The sequence below is a fragment of the Lycorma delicatula genome, chromosome 8 (assembly GCF_047948215.1).
Source record: "Lycorma delicatula isolate Av1 chromosome 8, ASM4794821v1, whole genome shotgun sequence".
Taxonomy (NCBI): domain Eukaryota; kingdom Metazoa; phylum Arthropoda; class Insecta; order Hemiptera; family Fulgoridae; genus Lycorma; species Lycorma delicatula.
The window spans coordinates 10,030,208-10,053,289 of NC_134462.1; the positions used below are offsets into that span (position 1 = coordinate 10,030,208).

The following is a 23,082-nucleotide window of genomic DNA, read 5'->3' on the forward strand; positions in this document are numbered from 1 at the left end:
CCATACATTTTGCACCGACAACAATAATAGTGAACATTGTCTCCTCCAAACTCATTGAGTTGCAGTTCTGCTAAATCGTTTTAACTAGATTTCATTGAATTGGGGTTGGGATGTTGTGAAATATTCATTATGTATTTTTTTTTTTACTTTTTCAGGGTCGTGGAGCTAAAAAGGTTGAGAATCACTGCTATAGATATAATGAAGTATAGATACAATCAGTGCTACAATGGAGTATCCATTTCATTGTAAAAAATCTTAACAGTCATCATCACAATCATCAGTGATTTTTCCATGGCTGAATAACAGTTGCATCTTACTTAATTACTTATCCTAGTGCTACAGTCTGATGTGGACCTTGGCTTCTTTAAAAATTTCCCTCCAATCCTCCCTTCTCTGAATCATCACTCTCCATTCCTCCACTCCCACTGACTTCAAGTCCATCAGTACCTTATGCAGCCAATACTGCCTTGGTCTTCACCTTCTTGTATTGTACAACACATCATGCAATGTCTGCCTTGCAAGTCTTACTTGGCATTCTCTCCACATATCCCAACCAACCAATTCTCTGGACTTAACAAACAACAATGTTTTGATTTTCGTATCTATTCTATTTCATTGTTATATCTAATTCTCCACACTCCTCCTTTATTGATAGGTCAATATATTCTTCTGATTACCTTTCTCTCAAAAACCTTTAAAGCTTGGAGTCTGCTTATAGTACACGATTCACAAAAATGTTAACACTGGCCTTAATAAAGTTTATATACTTTCATTCTGGTGTTGAAAGATATTAATTTAGATCTTAAAAATCCATATAAGTTTACATGGTATTTCATAGCTCTTCACACTATCCAATACTTTTTTATTTATACTGTCTAATGTTTGCATAAAATCTACAAACAGCAACAAGTATATCAACACCATATTCATAACATTTTTCCATGGTCTGTCACATTACAAAAATCTGATATACAGTTCCTCTCCTTTTTCAAAAGCCATGCTGATACTCTTCTATAATCTTTTCCACAAAAAATAATAATCTGAAGGTAAGTCTACCTGAGAACACTTCATACGTGAGATCTAACATAACAGGGCAATTCCCTTGTATTTGGCACAATCCTCCTTATCACCTTCCTTATTCATAGGACATACCAAGCCTTTTTTTCCAGTCTTTTGACATTTCCTTCCTTATCCCAGTTCAACAAAATCAATCTACGAAGCCACTCAAAAAGCTTTCCACATCTCTGAAATTATTAAATCTTCCCCTCCTGCTTTGCCATTTTTTAGACTACTTACATCATTTTTTAAACTCTATAAGAGTGGATCTATTAATCTCTACATCTGCCATTTCATACATTGGCATACACACTTCAACTCCAGTGGCATTAATCCGAGAAAGCTCTTGAAAGTATTCTGCCCATCATTCCATTACTTTCTCTTCCCCCCCTTAGGGGATTTCTTCTTTGTCTTAACATATAACAACTCCAGCTTGAAAGGCTTATTCTAATTTTTTACTGCATGGTAGAATTTTTTAACCTCATTAGTCCTGTTAAACTCTTCTACATTTTCCAATTTATCTTTCATGTACTCTCAGTTTTTCTTTCTCAATAATTTATTAACTATTCTTCTACTTTTCTTATAAGCTTCAACATTCCATCTTGTTTCCCTTTATATCACTGTTAACATCCACTGATTCTTTGGCGCAATCACGTTCCTGCATTCATCATCAAACCATTCTGCATTTTTACCCTTTTGTGTCTCTCCAATGGTGTCTTTTGTTGCATCTATCATTGTCTTCTTCATGACGTTCCACACTCTCTCTACACCCATCTCTACTTCTTCCTCTGCCTCCACAGCAGTCTCTAACCAGTCCTCCAACCCTCTTTGAAACTCCTTCCTCTTTGCTTCATTCTTAAATCCTTCTACATTTCACTTTGGCTTTTCCTGTTTATGACCTCTATCTGCCAAGGCTATCTTTTTTAAAATAGTAACTCTTACCATAGTGGTCAGTCAAAGTTCAGACCTCTAGCTGCCTTGACATCCTCCACTGAGCTGGTAAGCCTTTTTGACACTAGCACATGATCAATTTTTTTCTGCTTGTGATATTACTACATAACCTTGAAGTTTGTGCATGGGATACGGAAATGGAATTATATAGCACATGAAAAATGTCATGCCTGACCAGGATTTGAACCTGGGACCTCCGGATGAAAGGCTGAGACGCCACCACTCTGCCATGGAGATTGGCTATCGGAGATCGGTATTTTCCAAGTACCCAAATGTATTTTCTTGTGTACAAAAAGAGTGCTACCAATTAATAGACTGCTCATCTGCAAATTCAGCCAACATCCTTCCACTTACATTAGTCTCATCATTGCATGATGAGACTAATGATGATTTCCAGTAAACCACATAGAAATTGCTCCTTTCCCACTTTTGCATTAAAACTTCCAACATAACATGCATATCGCATTTTGATATCTTTTCACATTCCCTGGCAAGACATTCGTACAATTCACTTTTAACTTCATCTGCATCTTCCTCAGTAGGCACATATACAGAAATCATAGATATATTACTAAATCTTCCCGTTAACCTTATTCTACAAATATGTTCTAACACAGGTTCAAAGGCCAAGAGACTCTTCCTTACTTTAGCATTTATTGTTTACGCCAATTGCGTAAAGTTGCGATATTTCTGATGAATTCAAGGTTATGGTCGAGTCTTGTAGTTTACAGGCTTGGTAATTTATTTTGCATTTTTGTAAGGCTTATCCATGTGTATTTTTAAATAGGTTATTTGGATTTATTTTCGAAATCAATTTCTCTCAGGCTCCAGCTTGTCTGACTATTGCATCATTGTATTGGTGTTAGCTTATTTCTATCACGCATTATTTCATTGCTGTTTAATCTTAATGTATATATTAGGCTTAGTGTTTTTTTATTCTCAACCAATTTCAATATTGTCAAGTTCCTAGAAATATACATTTCTTTGTCTGCGACTACGTCATTTCCTCTGCTCGTTCGTATTTAACAATTTTTATCTGTCTTACGTAACTCTTTTAATGGTCTGTTTGCATATAATATTAATTTTCGATATGTTCTTTCTTACCCAAACTTCCCGTCTCTGCTAATTTCTTTGTCTTACCAATACCAGCACACTCGCTCATGTTGTCAACACACACACACACTCCTCTGTCCATTGCCTTCTTTTTCCCCCTCTTCTCACTACGCCAGCTTTGTTCATTCCAGTTCAGTATTTCATGTTGTTTGGATGAATAGGCTGGTCCCCGGGCGGGGACCAGCGTGCCGTTCTTTCTCTTGCTTAATGTTAATACTTTCTTTGTCTTCATAAACGTTGCAGTATTTCTCTGTCAAAAATATTTTCTAATTCTACTCGTCAAGTTTTTCGTGATTTCACAGTTTTCTATGTTCGTACAGCCTCGTTTCTTTGTTCAGTTATTCTTCAAATTCACTATATTACGTCTATGTTGAAAGTGCTTCAATTACTACAAACTGCTAATTCTATCGACGCCGAATCTTCTCCAGCTTCTTACTGCAATTTTTATCGATGCAGAATCTCTCCAAACTTGTCGCTACGTATCTGAGATGCTACGTATTATTCTACCTCTAAACCACGTTTCACCCCCTGCATTCCTGATACTCCAGTGCAGACTACACCCAGGAATTACTGTATGTATTTATTTACCTTTCTTCACGTGTTCATTTCTTGCTAATATTTGTGTGATACAGGCAAGTTCAATTTTCATTATTTATTACGTTAAACAGTTATTTTATCATTAATATTTGTGGAACATTCAGTTCATCATACATTACGCATTTCAATCTCAAGTTTGGTTTAAAAAACCATTTATTCACTTAAGTACAGTCACGACAGGTGACTAGATAAGGTTATGTTATTATTTCATGTGCAACTTTTTATTACCATTAACATAACATAACATATTACAATTTGTTTTATTGTACTTGACTCTATCATTCAGTCTAATATAATTTGTTAATCGCAGTGATTAATTATTATCTACTCATGAACCGAACTCATATTACTTCTCTTAAATTAACCCAAAGCAAATTACTCCTGATGTGCAGTTATGTTCTGGGACTTTGTAATATTATATTTTCAAGAAAGCTTGTTTACTAATATTGAACTCTATTATATTACTACTTATTTCAATTTGATTATTTTAATTAACTCTTTTGGTACTATAATATTATTGTGGCCTTTTTTCTACATTAAACTAGAATTACATGTTTGAATTATTTAATGCTAAGTTTGTTATTCATAAATCAGGAAAGGCCATTGCCAATTAAGATTTACTGTAATTTAATTTTCTAAGTTAATGACATCTGTTCATTGCTAATTTTTCAATACTACAGCATATGTCAGTAATGTAATAGTTTTCCAGTCATACTATGTTTATTGATGTTTTGTTTTTCTAAGTATATTTTTTGTAAATCTCATTTAATATTATTATCACTGATATGCTGATTTCAGTTGATATTCTTATGTATCATTAAATTATGTTATTTTCATAATTTCTTTTTAGTTTTTAAGGTTATGATTTAACATAAGTTCAGTTGTTTTCTTTGTCATTAAAGTCCAATTTCTTTTGGCAAATACGAGCTGTGTTTTTTGTTAACTTTACCCAACATTTATCATAAAAACGGTTCCATGTAGGCCAGATCTTCCCTTATCATTACTATAATCTTTCTTGTCTATTCTACCACTTCCTTACCACCTAAGCACCTGCAATGCCATTACATTAATGCTATACTTCCTCATTTCTTTAACAATTACTGATATTTTTCCCACTTTAACATTATCATTCCACGGTGCTGCATTTATAACGTATTTCTGTTTCAAAAATCGTATATATTTTCTTTTTCTACGTTCCTTTCGATTACTGTAAAATCCAGTCCTAATAGTTGTTTCACTAATATAAAAAAATTTCAAATTTCTTAACATTTAAAACCATTTGCACATTATAAGATCAAAATGATTTTGATAGCAAGATCAAATACACAATATAATTTAATGTAATTTTTTATTTAGCTATTAACTATACATTTAGACTCCTTTTCTATTATTTATATTGTTATGTTCATATGTTTAATTAAATTTCATAACTTATCACAAAAAAAGAAAGAAAACTACAAATGAAGGTGAAAGTGAGACTTACACAACCGCTGCAAGTAAATTGTCAACAGCACAAAATGCTAGCAAAAAGATACCGGGTCCCAAAAGTCCGATACTAGTCATTAGCCTTCTGACTGAAAGTACACTCCAACGTCTGCTGATAAGAGTATCAGCAAAGTGGCCAGCCACTATAAAACAGAGGTAGAAAACGATTTCAAACATATGTTTTACATTATCTCTCTAAACCACTTTTAAATCAATTACTTAGTAATTAACAGACTTACAAAAACTTAATGTACGATATGAAGATAGCTTTTACATTTTTCCTCACACATAATGAGTAAAGTGTTTATGAATTTATAATAAGATTAAGTTACACAGCAGCCTCGTGATAAACCTGTTAGGAAAATGTAGAACCTAGTTTAACAATTTTTCATAAGATTTCCTGTACAATTATGTTGAACGAAATTATAAAATAAAATTTTATCAACAAACAAAAGAATGATGGAAATATAAGACACAAATAAAGGTCAATATTTTTAATTTATTACACCAATGTAATTTGTGTTTAAAATAAATTATAATCCTTTTAAATACGTTAACAGAGATTGAAGTAATGCTCGAGAAACACTGATGGAAAGGTAACATTGTGGAGGACATCTGTTGTAAGGATGGAAGCAAAAGAACATGCACTGTGGCCAAAGTGTGTAGCATTAGATGAAAAGTTATACGAATACTACTTGCAAATCAAGAAATCTATATCAACAGTTCATATGACACTGATGAGTGGTGGTAAGATAATTAATTATTCGAGGCAATTAGGAGACTTAACCTAACAGGCACTTCAGTCATTAGCTTGCATAGCCAAAGGATATGAAATAGAGTCAATAGTCCCAGATATCACAGATATTTTCATCAGATATCAAAGATATCTGATGAAATACTAACAGCACTGGCTGTTTAGATCCAGACATCCTATCCATGGAAAAAATTGCAAAGTCAGACCTATATATTCACACAACTAATAAAGGGGTAAAAAGAGATCAAGGATAAGTAAAGTATGACCTAGCCATCAGGAAGATTGGAGCTGTTCAGACTGTGAGTAAGTATGGGGCATATTAGCCTGATGTGCTAGTCATATCAGGCTGAAAAAAATTTTTTTTTTCTTTTCAACAAAAATAAAATCTAATAAAACAACAACAAAAATAAAAACATACACTAGAAATTTAAAAACAAAATTAAAATATGAAATACGAAAACAAAATAAAACTAACTAAAACATTAAACACGGACAACAGAATAAATAAAATTTTTAAATGAAATTCATAATAGTATAAAAATAAAACAATACTATTAAAAAGTATCTAAAATACCAACACTTTGAGGAAATATAAAACACCCAAAACTTCTTTGTCATTGCCCAGCATTCAACGAATGTTCTTGGGCAATTTAAATTTGCAACATAAGGCCGCATAACGCACGCAATCCACAAGGATGCGGCACACAGTCAAGTGGCAGTCGCATCAAGTGCATACTGGTGTGTTTGCTGCTGGCATTAGATACCTGTGAGTAGCTCTCATATGTCCTATCCGCAATAGACACAGGACCACTAGTTACGTCAGATGCAGTAACAGAGGTAGTGAAGGATGGTCGACTACATGTGTCTTTAGCAGCAAGATCTGCACGTTCATTATCCAAAATTCCCACGTGGCTAGGGATCCTGCAGAAACTCACTTGTGCGTTGCGATGGTTCAACTCGCAGATTGCATTGTAAATTTTGGTAACGACAGGATATCTGGAATAAAATTTTCTAAGGCTTGGAGAGCACTATACGAGTTGCTACAAATACGAATATGACAGTATTTAGGGTTAATGATAACGATAGAAAGTGTGTCAACATTCAGGAGCAGTAAACGTCGGGTACGAATACCTACAGGTGCAATATAACATAGATGGTCCTCATATTCGAAAATAAGGATTTCCAAGGACTGGAAAACAAGGATGCTTACGACAGGGCTTGAACTAAGGCACCTGTAGCAAGCTGAAGGAAAGCATGATGTACAACATCCAGCATTTTAAGCACAGTATTAAGCGCTGAAGAGTAGACGACACAACCATAATCCAAACGGGAACGAACTAAGGAATAGTAAAAATACAACATACATGACCAATCAGAACCTCAATTGGTACTGCTAAGGACTAGCAGCGTATATAAAGGTTTCGAACATCTCATTTTTAATTCTTTGATGTATTTGACCACATAAGGCAGCTACAAAAAAATAAACCTAAAAATCTGACATCAGGAGAGATAGCAATTAGCTCTCCACTGAAAAAGACTTGCTGAATAAAGGGGTCCTGCAGGCGAGAAAAGATTACATATTTTGTTTTTTCAGGTAAAAAGTAAAGCCTTGTAACCTTGGACAAGCTTCAAGGTGAGATACAGTAATCTGTAGTAGTTTCTCCACTGTGGCTGTTGAACGGGATGCAGTATATACAGCAAAATCATCAACAAATAAAGAAAACAAAACAGGCGCCTGCACACATTTAGGAATAATGTTGATGGTTATAGAAAATAAGGTGCCACTTAATACAGTTCCTTGAGGAACTCCATTCTCCAAGTTGACGCTACCTCAGAGAGGATCTCCAGTACAAACACAAAGAGTTCAGCCATTTACGAAACACCTAATAAAAGCAAGTACATTGCCCTTGACTACCCATTCTTTGAGAGTGTTTAGGATACCACGTCACCAGGCCATGTTACGACTTCCTGATATCAAAGAAGATAGCAACAAGGTACTGAATGAATAGTAGGAAAGCATTCTTAATAGCTGTTTCCAGTCACACTAAATGGTCAATAGAAGATTATCTTTGTCGGAAACCACACTATTCTAGAGATAAAATGCCATGTCTCTCCAAGTACCACATAAGTCTGTGGTTCACCATCTTCCCATTACTTTGCATAAGATGCTTGTCAAGGAGATAGGGCAGTAGCTTGAGGGGCTAGCTTTGTCGTTACCAGGTTTAAGTACTAGTACGAAAATGGCTTCTGACCAGATGGGTGAGAAGACTTGTGTGCTGAGAATAAATCATTATAAATGCTCAATAGGTGTTGCAACACCGAATGAGGAAGGTGCGACAGCATACCGAGGCAAATGTTGTCAGGTCCAGGGGATGTGTTTTTAAGTGTGCGTGACAACTTGTTGAATGCAAATAAGCATATAATTCACTGACCAAATCACCAACATTCAATGATAATACTTCCATCTGTATCTTGTACCTCTGAAATTCGTTACTATATGATGAAGTGAGAGACACCGAGTGGAAAGAATTTGCTAAAGTAGTTGCTACTGTAGAAAATAATGAAAGTTCTTCTTGAGTAAGCCCAAGAATAGATTGTTTTGATGACCAACAAATAGATAAGAGTAATAACTAGTGTGACTGTACTGTAAGGAGAAAAATTTAATATTGTACATTTCACATCAGCCATCACCCGCACAATCCTGCAGGTTAAGATATATGTGCATAAATACCATGGTTTTTTTAGCATCATTTATTGTACTCATTTTTTAGGACAATATCTACTGTGACACTAAAAAATTATATAATATTATAAAAGTTAAGTGTTTTAATATAAAAAATTACATATTAAACTTGCAATCAAACAAAGACAAAATTAAACTGTTATCATGTGATAACAAAAATTTCATAACAAATCTGTCAGAAAAAATTGGTTTGCATTTGTTAAAAAATTCATCTGTACACTTCCAAAAATTACACACGCAAAAATGCACAACAGCCCCCATTGATAATCTTGATTAGAAAATCTATATTTCATTTTGTTAGATGTTAAAATGACCATGTTTCTTAAGATTAGTTATCTTGGTTGCACTAGTTTCTTCTTTATTGTTTATCAGTATTGCAGAATGTAAGTTACAAAAAGGCAAAGGAAAAATAAAACTTTCTAGATGTATAAATTAATCAAAGTAAGAAGGAACTGAAAGAAAACTACTTCTTGGTAAAATAATGAAAAGCAACATACTATTTATTACCTTTGTGTACTGCATTATATTTCAAACTTACATCTCAAATCTGAAAAATAGTTATGATAATAAAATTACAGACAAACAGATTTATCCTACTTTTTATATACTAAGTCCAGGCTATCTACCAGTTTGGTAAATAAATGGTATCCAGTTTGATGCGTTACATCAATTTATGGTTCGATCCCTCTATTCTCTAGGCCTTCAAGAGAAAACAGAAAGAGCAATGAAGAGATGATTTTTATTTAGACTTCCCTATCAGAGGCTATAAGCATTAAGATTTGATCTATTTATTAGATATTGATTCAGCAGTGCAATTTACAAATTTTCATGATTTTATTTTGACAGAAGACATGATAAGGGTAAATAAACAGAATAAGAGGTTACCTTTCATGAGAATCCATGATAAAGAAGGGTTGAAAAGAGGTTAAGGGGTGAGTGATTGAAGTTTCTAGTTATTATATAACTATATTAAAGTTATTATATATATAACATAATAAATATATATATTATAATTAATATAATTTTTTTCTCAATTTAATGCACACGTGCGCATGTTAAAATGAGATTATATATAATAATGAAAACACGCATGATATATAATATTGTATTAGAATATCGAGAATTATTTTTACATTTTGAAAATTCAATCACCTTCAAAGTACTCTCCATTATATCCAATTATATAGTATTGGTATTATATCCAATAATGTTGTCTAAACATTTTTTCCAAAGTTCAAAACAATTACTGAACTCTTCAATTGTTATGCCTTTCAAGGTATTGGTTGTTTTTTGTTTCACCTCTTCTATCTAAATCCCTTTTCTTTGGTGTCTCTTTAATCCCCAAAAATAACTCAATCTATTTTTTGATTGACTCAAAAAAATAAACTTAAGTCATTCTATTTCTGTCAAAAATGTCTGTACAGTGAACATGGTGTGGCTAGGGGCACTGTATCGATGAAATAACCAGTCATCTGATCATCACAATTCTGATCATATTTTCCACACAAAAACATGCAATCTTTTGAGAACTTTAGAAATACTGTTGGTTTATCATCAATGATGTTTCTATATTTTCATCACTTTAAATGTTTGTAGGACACCCAAATCACTGAAGATCTTAAACTGTCATTTTTCCTTGTTTGAAACATGAAAACCACTTGTAAACACATGTTTTGCTCATCATAGATCCTTTGTAGGCTTTCTGAACCATATCAAGTGTTTCCAACACATTTTTTCCAAAAAGAAACCAAAAATTGACAACTGCATATTGCTCATGAATTTCAGCCAACCTGTTTCTGCCAAAATCAGAAAATAACACTGCATTAAACATTCACTACGCTTCTGTAGTACCTCTTGGAATGGCATCACCTTGCACTCTAATTCAGAAAGGTTCCACCTACAATCTTCCAGTGACAAAAAGTGTGAACTGCTACCTTACCCCCCACCACAATACAATTTTGTTATTTTTCATTCCCTCCTTGTATATGATAAATATATGTTTGATATAAAAAATTTTGTTTAACACTGATTATTATTTAATTACCCAAATCTAATAAATCTAAGTTATTTGAAATTCAGTAATCTACAATCAATCTGTTTCCAATAGATTACATAATAAAGAAGGTACAATCGTACAGTTTCTATAGATAAGCTGTTACATGAATCAAACACTGAGAATGTAGAAGGAGAATACAAAGTTCTAAACAATATGTTCAGCTTTCGGTTAGTCTACTTCTTTTTAAGTTAATGTAATTTATAATGGACTTCATCAAAAGCTAACAGTAATAGTACAGCAAATAAATTTCTATGTACATGTCATAAAAATAGATTACAAATATCTTATAAAACAATGTAAAAAAACAGCAATTACATACCTATACCGACAAGAGAATTAATAATATATGGAACAGCAGTAAGACTAATGCTCTCCTTATTAGCTCCTAAATTACGTGCAAGATATGTTGGTAACCATTGCATTATTATATAATTAGACCAGTTCATGGCAAAATGTGCAATGTACACAGCCCATAATGGCCAGTGGCAAATAAACTCTGTCCATCTTACATTTGTATTAGTTACCTATAAACATAAATAAAAATTCAAAAAATATAATTCATACAAAAACATAAATATGTATTCACAAAAAAATGCATTATTTTACACAAATTCACAGAATGAAAAACTAAAACAGGGCTGCCGCCTCAGTTTCAAACTATGACTGACTCTTTGCTGAATGCCACCTATCTTGTGACTATAACAATGCTATTGCCATTTATGCAAATATCAGTTATTTTTATTATTAATAATTAAACACTGTTTACTTTATGTCCAGAAAGGACTGTTAGTTAATACTCATGTATGTAGGGACACAGAAAAATAGACAAATGTCTTTTGATGTTTCCTAATTTAATCACTACAGAAAATGGCAATATACAAAATTTAATAAACAGAGAAATACATGATCTACAGAAAAATCTTCATTCTTAAAATTTGGATAACATAATCATAAAAAGTTTTACAGGAGGTGGAGGAAGTGGACAGGGTCACATATAAATACTATGACTGAGAAATCAAGAAAATGAATAAAACAAAGAATTATAAAATCAAAGGAGTATAAATTCTAATATTGTAAGTATTTTGAAACAAAGCATGGTTTTATATAGCTGGAAAAGTCAATTCAAAAAATATCAGACATTGGTCTGCAGAAAAACCTCGTCAAAACTATTGTGACGATAAAACTGCATCACAAACTATTTCACAATGAGAAAATCATATTTTGTCGTTCTGTAATTTTTAGCATGACTATCAGTGTACAGGGACACCTAAGGATTTCCAAATAAAGTCTATCTCCATTGACTGTCAAGCAAGGAGGAAAGTGATTTTTACAAGAAAACCATTTCACATGATTCATTGGTGCATGTTCATGAGATTTCAGTAGAAGAATGAAGGTTAGCCAAGTTTCATGGCTGATGAATTTCCTAGATTTTTTACAAGCAATTTCTAGCAGTAATACTTTTCCAAGGAGAAAATTTGTTGAACTAGACATACAAATTCAAAGCACTATTAATGCCATGATAGTTTTGATTTCTGAAGTGTATTTCACCATAATTATTGAAAAAAAACTCGCAAATGCATTAGTGAGACCTACTAATGACTATTATGATTATAGAATAATAATGTTAAGAGTAACACAATATTGTGAGAGATTGGCGCAGGAAATTTAGGGGGTGCACAGATGTGAATGATGAGGCGAATGATAGTATGATATACATCTGTAATTGATATATTAATTCAAAAAGTTTAACAAATAATGCTTGATAAACATCCATGATTTCTGAACTTTCAAAGCATTCCCATAAATTATAAAAACTGTAGAAGAAGCTTCAGAGGTCAACCCAAAACAAATGTGTAGGATGATCATGATGTGCATTATTCTCCATGACAATAGGTTCTACTCCAAAAGTTTAGATTAGATTTTCAAGGATAGAAATTAATAAATAGTTGGATAACCTAGTGGCAGAGTTCTTCAGTAAATATCTATAAAAGCACTGGTGTTGCAGTAAATTACAGCATCTGAATATAAGTGACAAGTACATAAAGAAGTACTATAGAGATGTAGATAATTTATAAATAGATAAATTACCTATTCATTATTTGTATTGCTGTTCATTTTTTTTTTTTTTTTGATATCCAATCAGAAGGTAACTTTGAAAAAGTTCTCGTAAAAGTGTTAGTGATAATACTGAATTTTTTGGTAATTTAACAAATATTTTACAATTTATTTATATACGTTCAATAGTACCATTTGAGCAAGTAATTTTTCTTATCATTCATAATGTAATAACTGAAAAATAATAAAATACCACATTTCTATATTGTTTTAATTTATAATTTTTTTATTGTTTTATATATAATTTATAATTTTAATTTTAATTTAAATACAATTCACAATAGATGCTCAAGTATGTAGGATGTTTCAATTTCTCCTTGAATGGTAAAAAAAATGTATGAGACCCTCTTCTACTACTGTTCATAGATTTAATAAATTGTTCTCCTTGACATTAAAATTTACAATAATTAAACAATTTATAAAAATACTACCATGGAGCTAAAACTTGCCACCTCATAAAACTTAATTACACAATATTTGAGAGGGTTGTCTGCAACAGAGTAAATAATTTTTTTGCAAAAATTAAATTTGTAAAGTTTAATTTTAACAAAATCATTACAGTTGATAATGTAACTGAGATTATTTAGTTTAAATTGCAAGGAGCAGATGAGGTGATTACACCCATTCAGTATTTTTCTTGATTTCAGTGTAGTATTTCTGTTAACCATACTGCTTTGCTAAATAAATGAGTGATGGAAGTATACATAAAAGCTCTTGATTTCCTAAATCAATACATGAAAATTAATATCAAAGAAAGTAAAAAAAAAAAAAAAAAAAAAAAAAAAAAAAAAAAAAAAAAAAAAAAAAAATTTGGATGAATATGGATGGATAAATATGTATATATGTTATATGGATAAATATGGATGAATTAAAGTGTTAAGAAGGACTGGTTTTACTCTGGAACATCTACCAGACAGGAAACGAAGGATTCATGTACCAGCCTATAGTCAAAACTGCCATATATTAAACAACAGAAAACCCAATAAACAGTTTCTTTATGTATCTCCACAATTTTAGTACAGATCATGTAACTGTCTAGTCCTAATCCTTAGAACACCAGAAGGAAGAATGGATCAAGGAAAATAAAAAGTACTGGCTACTGAGAAAGGACTAATCTAATCAAAAAGGGACTGCAAGATAAGAAAAACTAAACACATCAAAAGGATACTTCTAGACCATTCCAAATAGTAAGTATCCATATCCTGACTACAATTCTTTTAAACCATGGTATCTTTACGAAGGATGTGAAGAGCATATTTCTGATCAACTTGCTACATAAACACTACTGATTGAAATACATTAACCATCTTATAATTTTTTTGTAGAATTTTTACAGTTAGAAGTACCACTTCAGAGTGACTGTATTTTATACACCTATAGTGTATAACATATACTGTACAATCTCTTTGATTAGGATTCATATTTAACTTTATGCACACAACAAATTATAATCATAGTTTTTTAGCTATTGCTACAATAATAATAATAGTTATGATAAAAATGTTATTACCTTTGGAACAAATAAAGGAATTTCATCCTTTCTTGGAGAAGTATTGTCATAAAAAACAAGCCAAATAAGGACCCAAACAATACCAAGCGTCCCGAACAAATAAAATCCAGTCTGCCAAGCTAAATGAGAACATATCTGTGACAAAATAAACTCTTCATTACCAGAAAATATAAATAAATTAAAAAAATAATAATATTAATAAAAGGACAAAAATTTACTTGAAGTAAAAAAGTCTCAGTAATTCAACCTTCTGATCTACATTTGCTTTTTTACCCAAAATAAGCTCCAATAATTACTTAATTGAACTGTAATTTCCAAGTAACTATTGATTCTACTTATTTTCACAGTATTCTTTATGTTTTCAGTCAGTATAGTTCACGAGGTACCAGAATTCACAAGCTAGAAACCAAAAACCTTCTCCAAAGACTGATTAAGCAAATTACCATAACTTCAACTGTTGTCAAGCAAGATTGCTTTACGCAACTCAAATTTGTTTTTTTAAGTTTAAAATTTAACTTAAAATGTTGTTCTAATTTATCAGCCTTGATTTGATCAAAGAGATTTTGGTCATAACATGTGGAGTTTTAAAAACTTTCACGTTGTGGCTTTCCTGTAGCAGCATGAATTGAGAACAACAATGCATCTCTTTGTGATTCCAAATAGTGAAATTGCAGCTGAAAATCCCAATTTGACATGATCTATCACACTATTTCTAACCAGTGGTCCGAGGACCATCGGTGGTCCATGGACCATTGGTGGTGCGCAGGAAAATATAAATAATTAAACATAACTATTCAGGTAGACCTGTATGATGTAAAAAAATTAAGACGGAAGGCAAATATTAAATACACTATTACTCATATGTTTTAATGGCAATAATAATGCAACTGAGCACTTGCTTACCTTACAACTGCGAGTTTACAGTTCTGTTTGAACCTTTTAGGTAATTAGCCTGCAAATTACTAAAAAAAAAAACCCTGCACTTTCTTCAGTTTGATATGCAACTTTTTATGTGGTCTGCAATACAAGCTTAAAATTTTTATCGGTCTGCAGTATCAGTTGTGTTGAGAAACACTAATCTATCACATTCAAAGATCAGCATCAAGTGTTTCAAATAGAACTCTTTAATCAGAAGTAACTACTTCAGAAGTTATAAATCAATGTCAAATAGTACATTTAGTTAAATGGAACAAATCTGTGAATATAAATTAAAATTAAAAATTAGTTTTTTTAGTTTCTACAGCCTTATTCATAAAGGTTTTTGGCCACATTGTGTAGAAAGCAAAGACCTCAAAAAAGTATAACAATTCATGTTTTTCACGTTTTTCTGCTGAGGCAGAAATTATACCTATATCATGTCAATTAACTTAAGTAAGCTTACTTGCAGTCTATATTCTTAATTCAGTTAATTATTATATAATAAACAACATCTAGGGTTTGTTTTTTCCTGTAACTTCATTAAATACTGTCAGCTAATTTGTCATGAAATTGTCATTAGACAACTTGCACAATAGTATAGTTCACTGTCACATAAAAAAAATCTTGAATGGCACTAAGGGGAACTTTATTGCATTTTCATTGACAGGGGAAGAATTTAAGATACAAATCATCAAAAGCTCAATCAAAATTAACAGGATGTGACATCATTGTAGAATATTTGTTGCTGTATTCAGAAATTTATGAATTTTATAAATTTTATATGTATAATTTCATATACACACAAAATGATATATATGAAAGTCTTATATTAAATAACTTATTTGTTTTTATGCAATCAAAATTTTGTTACCACAGATGCAACAGTTTGGCCAACAGAACCGGCTGCTACTAGGTAACCAAAAGCTCTAGACCTTTCTTCAATTGGTATACTGTGTGCAAATATATGAAATATTGTTGGTAGACCTGCAAAATTAATTAAAAACAACATATAAACCTACATTTTATTTAAATATATAAGGTATTATTTTTTAATTAACTTCAAAAAGAGAGAAAGTATGTTTGTGCCTCTGTCCAACAGTTGGACAGATTTTTATAAAATAACATCAAACAAATCATATGAAATCATAGGACAGGAAATATATGTTCATTTATTTCTAAAATACAATAAAAAAAATGTGTAGCAACTTTTAATAAAACTGCAATTAATGATAAAATTACAAAATTTTTAACAATATTAAGAATTGATATCTTTAATAAATTACAGATTCATTAAAAGATCTTCCCAACAATGTACTTAATATGATCAGCATGGCATTACTTTTCAAGGAATTCAAGAAAAAACTAAACACCGACAAATGATATAAATTCATGAAGCGAACAAGAAATGTAAAACCATAAGTTAGTGGTCCAGAAGAACATTTAAAATTATTCTACAAGTGAGTTGCAGTATTTGTTTTAAATGAAATGAAAGCAGACATAAATACCTGGTTTCTTTTAAAATAAAAAATAAGAGTTAATAATTTTAAGTTTTTTATAACACAAAAAGAAATTTATTTATTTTCACAACAAATTTTGTTAATATCCTTATTGTTACAATTTGATAAATAATGTTAGTAAATGCACTTTAAATATAAAATGTAAAAATGTTAATTAGGAATTACAATAATAGACAGGCTCAACTTACATTTATTTATTTTAAACATTTATTTATTTTTTTAAATTCAAAAACTTGTATGTTTGGTTTACCAAATTTAGGTAGACCTGTATAATGTAGAAAAATTAAGATAGAAATATGGTATAAAATAATATCATAAATCTCTCTAATAATAATAAATCCCTTGAATTGTCTAGTCTAGTCCTGGAGTATTACCATCCATAGAATAACACATCTATCATTCCTGACATATGTATAAAATTTTTATTATGTGATGATATGAATGAAATGTTTATTTATTTGAAGAAAAAGCTTCTTGAAAGCATTCTTTATCCTCAGTTAACTGATTATTTTATTTAATTCAATGTTTGTTTTCCTGGTACAATTTTTAACTATTTTAAACAGCATCCTTTTACAAGCTACACTTACAAAAAGTAAGTGTAGCCTGAGTTACCTGTAACTCAGGTTTTATGTTATTGCACTCTGGTAGTACACTTTTTTTATAATATACTATATTGCTACACAAAACAAATAATATTAAAAAATATTTATGTTGTTACAGACTGATTTTCTTCACATTTAATTGTTGTGTGCTGACTTTTCTGAATTTCTAATTCTTGTGTGAAACAATTCTGAAAATGGAACAACTCATTCTGATCATGCTCAGGGAGAAAAAATACATTTTTTTTTTTAAATATATTATTTCTGATATGAAAATAGTGATATTCAGATATGAGTGTTATTCAAGTTCTCTTAGAGCAATCAAATAAAATCAAAGAGCAATCAAATAAATAATCTTAAAATTAAAGCGAATCAGAATTTTATGAATTAAGAATTCAAAATTAAAGTTAAAATTAATTTCAAAGATTTTTTTTTTAAATTGTATAAACATTGAAAGTTTAAGTAACGTTTTTAAAGTTACTTTTTAATGTACAGCAGTCCAGTTTTATTTTATATACTTAATTGTTTTTAATGTCAGACTTTTTTCTGGTAAGCTACAGAAAAATTATTTAAACTATATACCTATGTAAATTCACATACTATATATTCCACATAAATGTATGGAAAAATTCAACTTTTTATATGATTGCTTATATATTACATTATAAAATATTGCTTTATCAAATCATACTTAATACTCCTACAAAATTGCTTTATGCAAGTCAAGATGTAACCTTTGTGTTAACGTACTTAGAATACTACACAACTTTAACTTGTTTAATAAAATAAAAAAATAAAAGTTTAATGGGCCATACGCTTTATTTATTTTTAATATAAAAACTCCATTTTGCATGTTACTTTTTCACCATTAATCAAAACATCATAAGACATAATTTTAAAATACAAAAGAAACTTTAACAATTAAATAAAAGCCCAAATAACTGCCAAAAATAAAAACTTAACCATTCAAAAATTATTTAACTGTGACTATAAATACTAAGAAATTATTATTATATTTTAAGGAACACTAAAAATAAAAAAAATAATTTTAAATTGCAAAGGCATTTGTGATTTAAAATTTTACTATCAGACTTTTCTTTCTCTCCTGGATGGTGAGAGGCCCTTGCATGTCACTGGGAAGTGGACAATTTGCCAAGATTACAGAACATTTGACTTCAGTTGATCTAATATCTCATGTTGATCAATCTACTACATGTTGTATCAAAAGTAACACATTCAAGAGAAATAAATACTGAAAGAATGTTACATATGAAATTCTGAGTCACAAAGACTATTTTTTTATTATGTAAGAAAAAATCAATCAATATTTGAAAGTTTATAAGTATAACATATTTATGATCAATCATTACACTGGGCCATGACTGACAATTAATATCAAAAAAATTTAACAGGTAGTGTTAATTCAATGATGAAACACTGGTGAGGTAATATGTGCACAGAGGTAAATCATGTAAATCCAAATTTAAAAAAAATTATGATTATATTTTTCTGGTATAAGAAGTATATGTTCTGAATATATTTTTGCTAATTCAAGTAAATATTTTTAGAAATAAATTACAAACTTACTAAAAACCTTTAATGTAATTCTCTTGTAATAAATTAGGATTCTTAATAAATGTTATTTTATAGCTATATATGTATAATTTAAATTTCATCAACTAAAAAAAAAAAAAATAAATAAAACTTTTATTACCTACCAAGTCCTTCTCCAAGTCCTAATAAAACTCTACATAATATTAATGCAGGAACAGATGTAGCCAGCAATGGTGTGACAGATGTTGAAACTGACCAAAGAAAAACTGCAAATAATAAAACTGTCTTGCCACCAAACCTGCTAGCGGCACACGCTCCAAAAACCTAAATTCAGCCAACAAATAAATTGACAAGCAATGAACACATGCTAAAAAGGCTTAATCTTTTGTATGGTAATTGAAAAAAATCACACACATGTGCAGACACCTGCTTGTACATGCTCCAACCATATTAATATAATTCTATGATGAACTACCATAACCTCCTGAGGGGTTCAGAGTTCCTCAAAAGATTGACAAAACCTTTACCACTGATCTGTTCTTTCCTAAATTGAACTATGCAAATAGTAAGTCGACTACCAGATTGGTTCTACGGCTAGAGAGACAAAAACCAGTAAAGTAGCTGCTTCCTCAGTGTAGCTTTAATGGCAACTCTGAAGTAACTGTCTCATTTCCAAATCAATGATTGCACACAAAATAATAATAGCTGAAGCACATGTCCACTAAACCTGGACCTTCTTTTAACTAATTTAATCTAAACAGTTTCATATTAAACCTTTGAATAATGCAGAACATTATATTATTAAAATATGACAATAAAGAAGAACAGCTTAGCAGAGAACATATATATATATATATATAAAACAGCTATATATATAAAACAGCTCATTTAAAAAGAGGTGATACATAATGTAAATTGTACATTAACATTTAGAAATATTTAAATTATGTTCTGGTTACAATTTTTATAAATATAGATATGTTACAAGTAAAAAGATTAGACATTTGTTGGATGCACAAAAAATGGACTTTTTTTTGTTACAATTCCAAATACAAATTTACAAACTTTACTAAAATATGAATTTATTGTAGACGTATGTATTAATGTACAATACGATGTATGTTAATTACTAGCAAGCAATTTATTCTCTGGTAGGGAATTTATTCTCAAATTTTTAAAACTTTAGACTGAAAATTATTGGAGAACTATTTTTTTAATTTAATACGTATACTTCTTTTTTTCCTATATAAATTTCCAAACACAAATATATGTTAGCTCTAACTGGCTGTCAATGGGAACATAAGTGGTAAAGAGCACAATTTTATAGAAACCTTTGTTAAACAACTATTCTTTTATTATACAGATAATAAATTTAGATTTTTGGAGTTTTACAAGATAGGGACTTCAACCATTAATATGGCTTTTTCTGCAATCCCCATTCCACTGGTAGAAGTCCCACTAAGCCCCAAAAAAGAAGTTCTTTAGAAATAATTCCTTTAGATGGTGCTCGCATTACGCAGCTTCTATGTGAAAAAGGGAGAATTACAATAAAGAGGCAATCAACCCACAGAGGGCTGGCTGCCTTTGATCAAGGAAACGTGTAACATGCTAGGATCCATTATGTAGCTATAACTCAACCTAAATTTCTTAAGAAAGATGAGATTTAAAAGTGTTAAACACAATTATTTTCATGGCTTACCTGACTTGTGAAATAACCAAAGGCAAAGGCAGAAAGAATCCAACCCTGCCAATGTAAGCTCCATTTAAATTCATCAGTCATAGGAACAATAGCAATTGGCATAATAACACGATCAGCTGCATTAATAAAGTTAGCTATTGAACACAGCCCTACGATTCGTGAAGTTTTTGCCATCATCTTTGTATTTATCATTTTATCTGAGATTCATTCATTTATTTAATGGAATAAATTTGTTAGAGTTTCTATATACAAGTTTAATTATTGCAATATAATGTTCAAATAAATTTAATCTCACTATTTAAAACAGTAAATTAACTGCAAAAGTCACTTCAAAATAATTGTAAAATTTTTTTTAACTTCTACTGAAGTATGGAAATATGTAACACTTGTACCATTTTTTATAAATTCTCTTATTGAAATCATCTTTCCTAGAAAAAAAAAAGAAAGAATTACACTGAAATACAGGAAATTAACAAATATTAACCACTACCATTAACACTTGCAGATGTTAAACTGAATACAATTCATAAGAGTACAGATCCTTATGAACTGCACACATACCATTGATAGCAAGTTGTTACTTAGTCTGCTTCTCACTTACAGAGTGGTACTTATGAGGGGTGTCCAGAAAATAAAAACTATTTTCATTTTAAAACAAATCTATTGTATTTATTTTAACTTTAATATATGCATCATAATCTATATTTTTTAAGCTATTTTTCCACATAATCACCTCCTAAGTTCAAGCACCTGTGGCAAATTGGGGCACTAATTTTTATAAACAGTCATCAAAGAAATCTGTCGCTAGTGCGTTAAACTACTAGAGAACAGTTGTTTTGATATTACCATCTTCACTTTCACAACGGTTCCCGCCAAGAAACTCCTTCAATTTTGTAAACAGGTGGATGATATGGCTCAGAGAAAGATCTGGACTGTACGGCGGATGATCAAAAACATCCCATTCAAAACCTTTTGAGATGACAAGTTATTTTGTAGTATGTGGACGTGCATTGTCATGAACCAAACACACTACAGAAGACCACACTGAGGTCAAAAGAAACACTGTCACCATATACAACAGTAATCTGACAATGAATTTCCTGTAAACCTTGCATTTTTTTTCATTCAAAAACGTATGACATCATACCCCACAGTCGATGTATTCAATTTTTTTATTCATTACAAACACACACAAAATCACACAATTTCACAGTACATGTATGAAATTTCATACAGTGCTAGCAGAACAACAACAGAGACCATATGGTCTTGACCCATAGTTGTGAGTGAAGCTGTAAACATGCAATGCGTAAGCGATTCTTACTTTCTGGACCTTAATATTACAGAATGAAGCCTCTATCATATTTGTTAAATGCAAGTGTGAAGAGGTTACAGAAGAGCAAAATAAAGACAAATATTTTATTTTGGATAAAGTTACAATTTTATCAGAGACCTTTACTACTCCTGATGCAGATAAAAACAATTCTGAATTACCATGGTCCTGACTAATGATCTAATCAAAGATATTTTTGGTGAAATTTCTATGCTAGATTCAATAATTCTTCATTTCATCAATGTGTAATTTCGGACTGCATAAATGGGGCTGATCACTTATCTTATTCCAGAGAAACTGAAAAATTTCTTCACTTCTTACAACTAAGGCTTCTTACAACTGAGTTTCTCAATCGTGTAAGTGTGAATGAGCTGACTATCAATAATTCACCCTTAAAGAATATTAAATTTGAGTCTGGCCTTATATATGGTACATTTATACCTTTCCAATGAGCATCTTACCAATGCTTAAATTTAGAAGGTGTCTCTGATAAAGTAGGTGGGAAATGAGTAGGTTACCATTTTAAGACCTCATGACTATAATAGTATAGTGTAACAGTTACCTTTTTAACTGTAATTACACCTTTTGTGTAACTGTTAATATGTTGCAACATCAAACATTAGAACAAGTTGGTTTGTATTTGAAAGACTGTGCTTTCAATCACAGTTAACTGATTGTAGTTAATTCCTGCCAAAAGTTTAAAAATATATGTATATGGGAAATAAAAGTGGCAACTTTTGTAGATGATGTATGTTTGACTTAATGTTGACTTAAATGTTAAACTCAGAAAAATGGACTCCCTCAATATTCATTAATATCATTTATAAAAATAGCCTTCCTTAATACTTTTTATAAAACTCTTTCATATTGGGAACACAGAGTTTTTCTCAAAAATTAAACACTTTTGTTTAAAGTTATAAAATAAAAATGTAACTAAATTATAAATTCATCACTGTGGTGAATTTAGTCCTTAAAATATTTTGGCAGGGAAGGGGCTTAATCATTGCCAAAATATTATTTTCAGATAGCCAATTGTTTTGTTCTTTTTTAAATGTCCAGAGTATAAATATCAATGCATCTCA

The 23,082-nt window shown here is 30.7% G+C and overlaps 1 protein-coding gene across 1 annotated transcript in view; it reads right to left on the minus strand.

The window, feature by feature from the left end:
* LOC142328844 (uncharacterized) overlaps positions 1-23,082 on the minus strand; it is a 50,055-nt gene that overhangs the window by 12,777 nt on the left and 14,196 nt on the right. Inside the window, exons 2-7 of the mRNA XM_075372937.1 lie at positions 20,668-21,095; positions 19,133-19,292; positions 16,170-16,282; positions 14,381-14,515; positions 11,075-11,279; positions 5,201-5,345 (exon numbers count right to left, since the gene is read on the minus strand). Of these exons, the coding sequence (XP_075229052.1) occupies positions 5,201-5,345; positions 11,075-11,279; positions 14,381-14,515; positions 16,170-16,282; positions 19,133-19,292; positions 20,668-20,859 (950 nt within the window). The 5' untranslated portion in view covers positions 20,860-21,095. The remainder of the gene's footprint in view (positions 1-5,200; positions 5,346-11,074; positions 11,280-14,380; positions 14,516-16,169; positions 16,283-19,132; positions 19,293-20,667; positions 21,096-23,082) is intronic.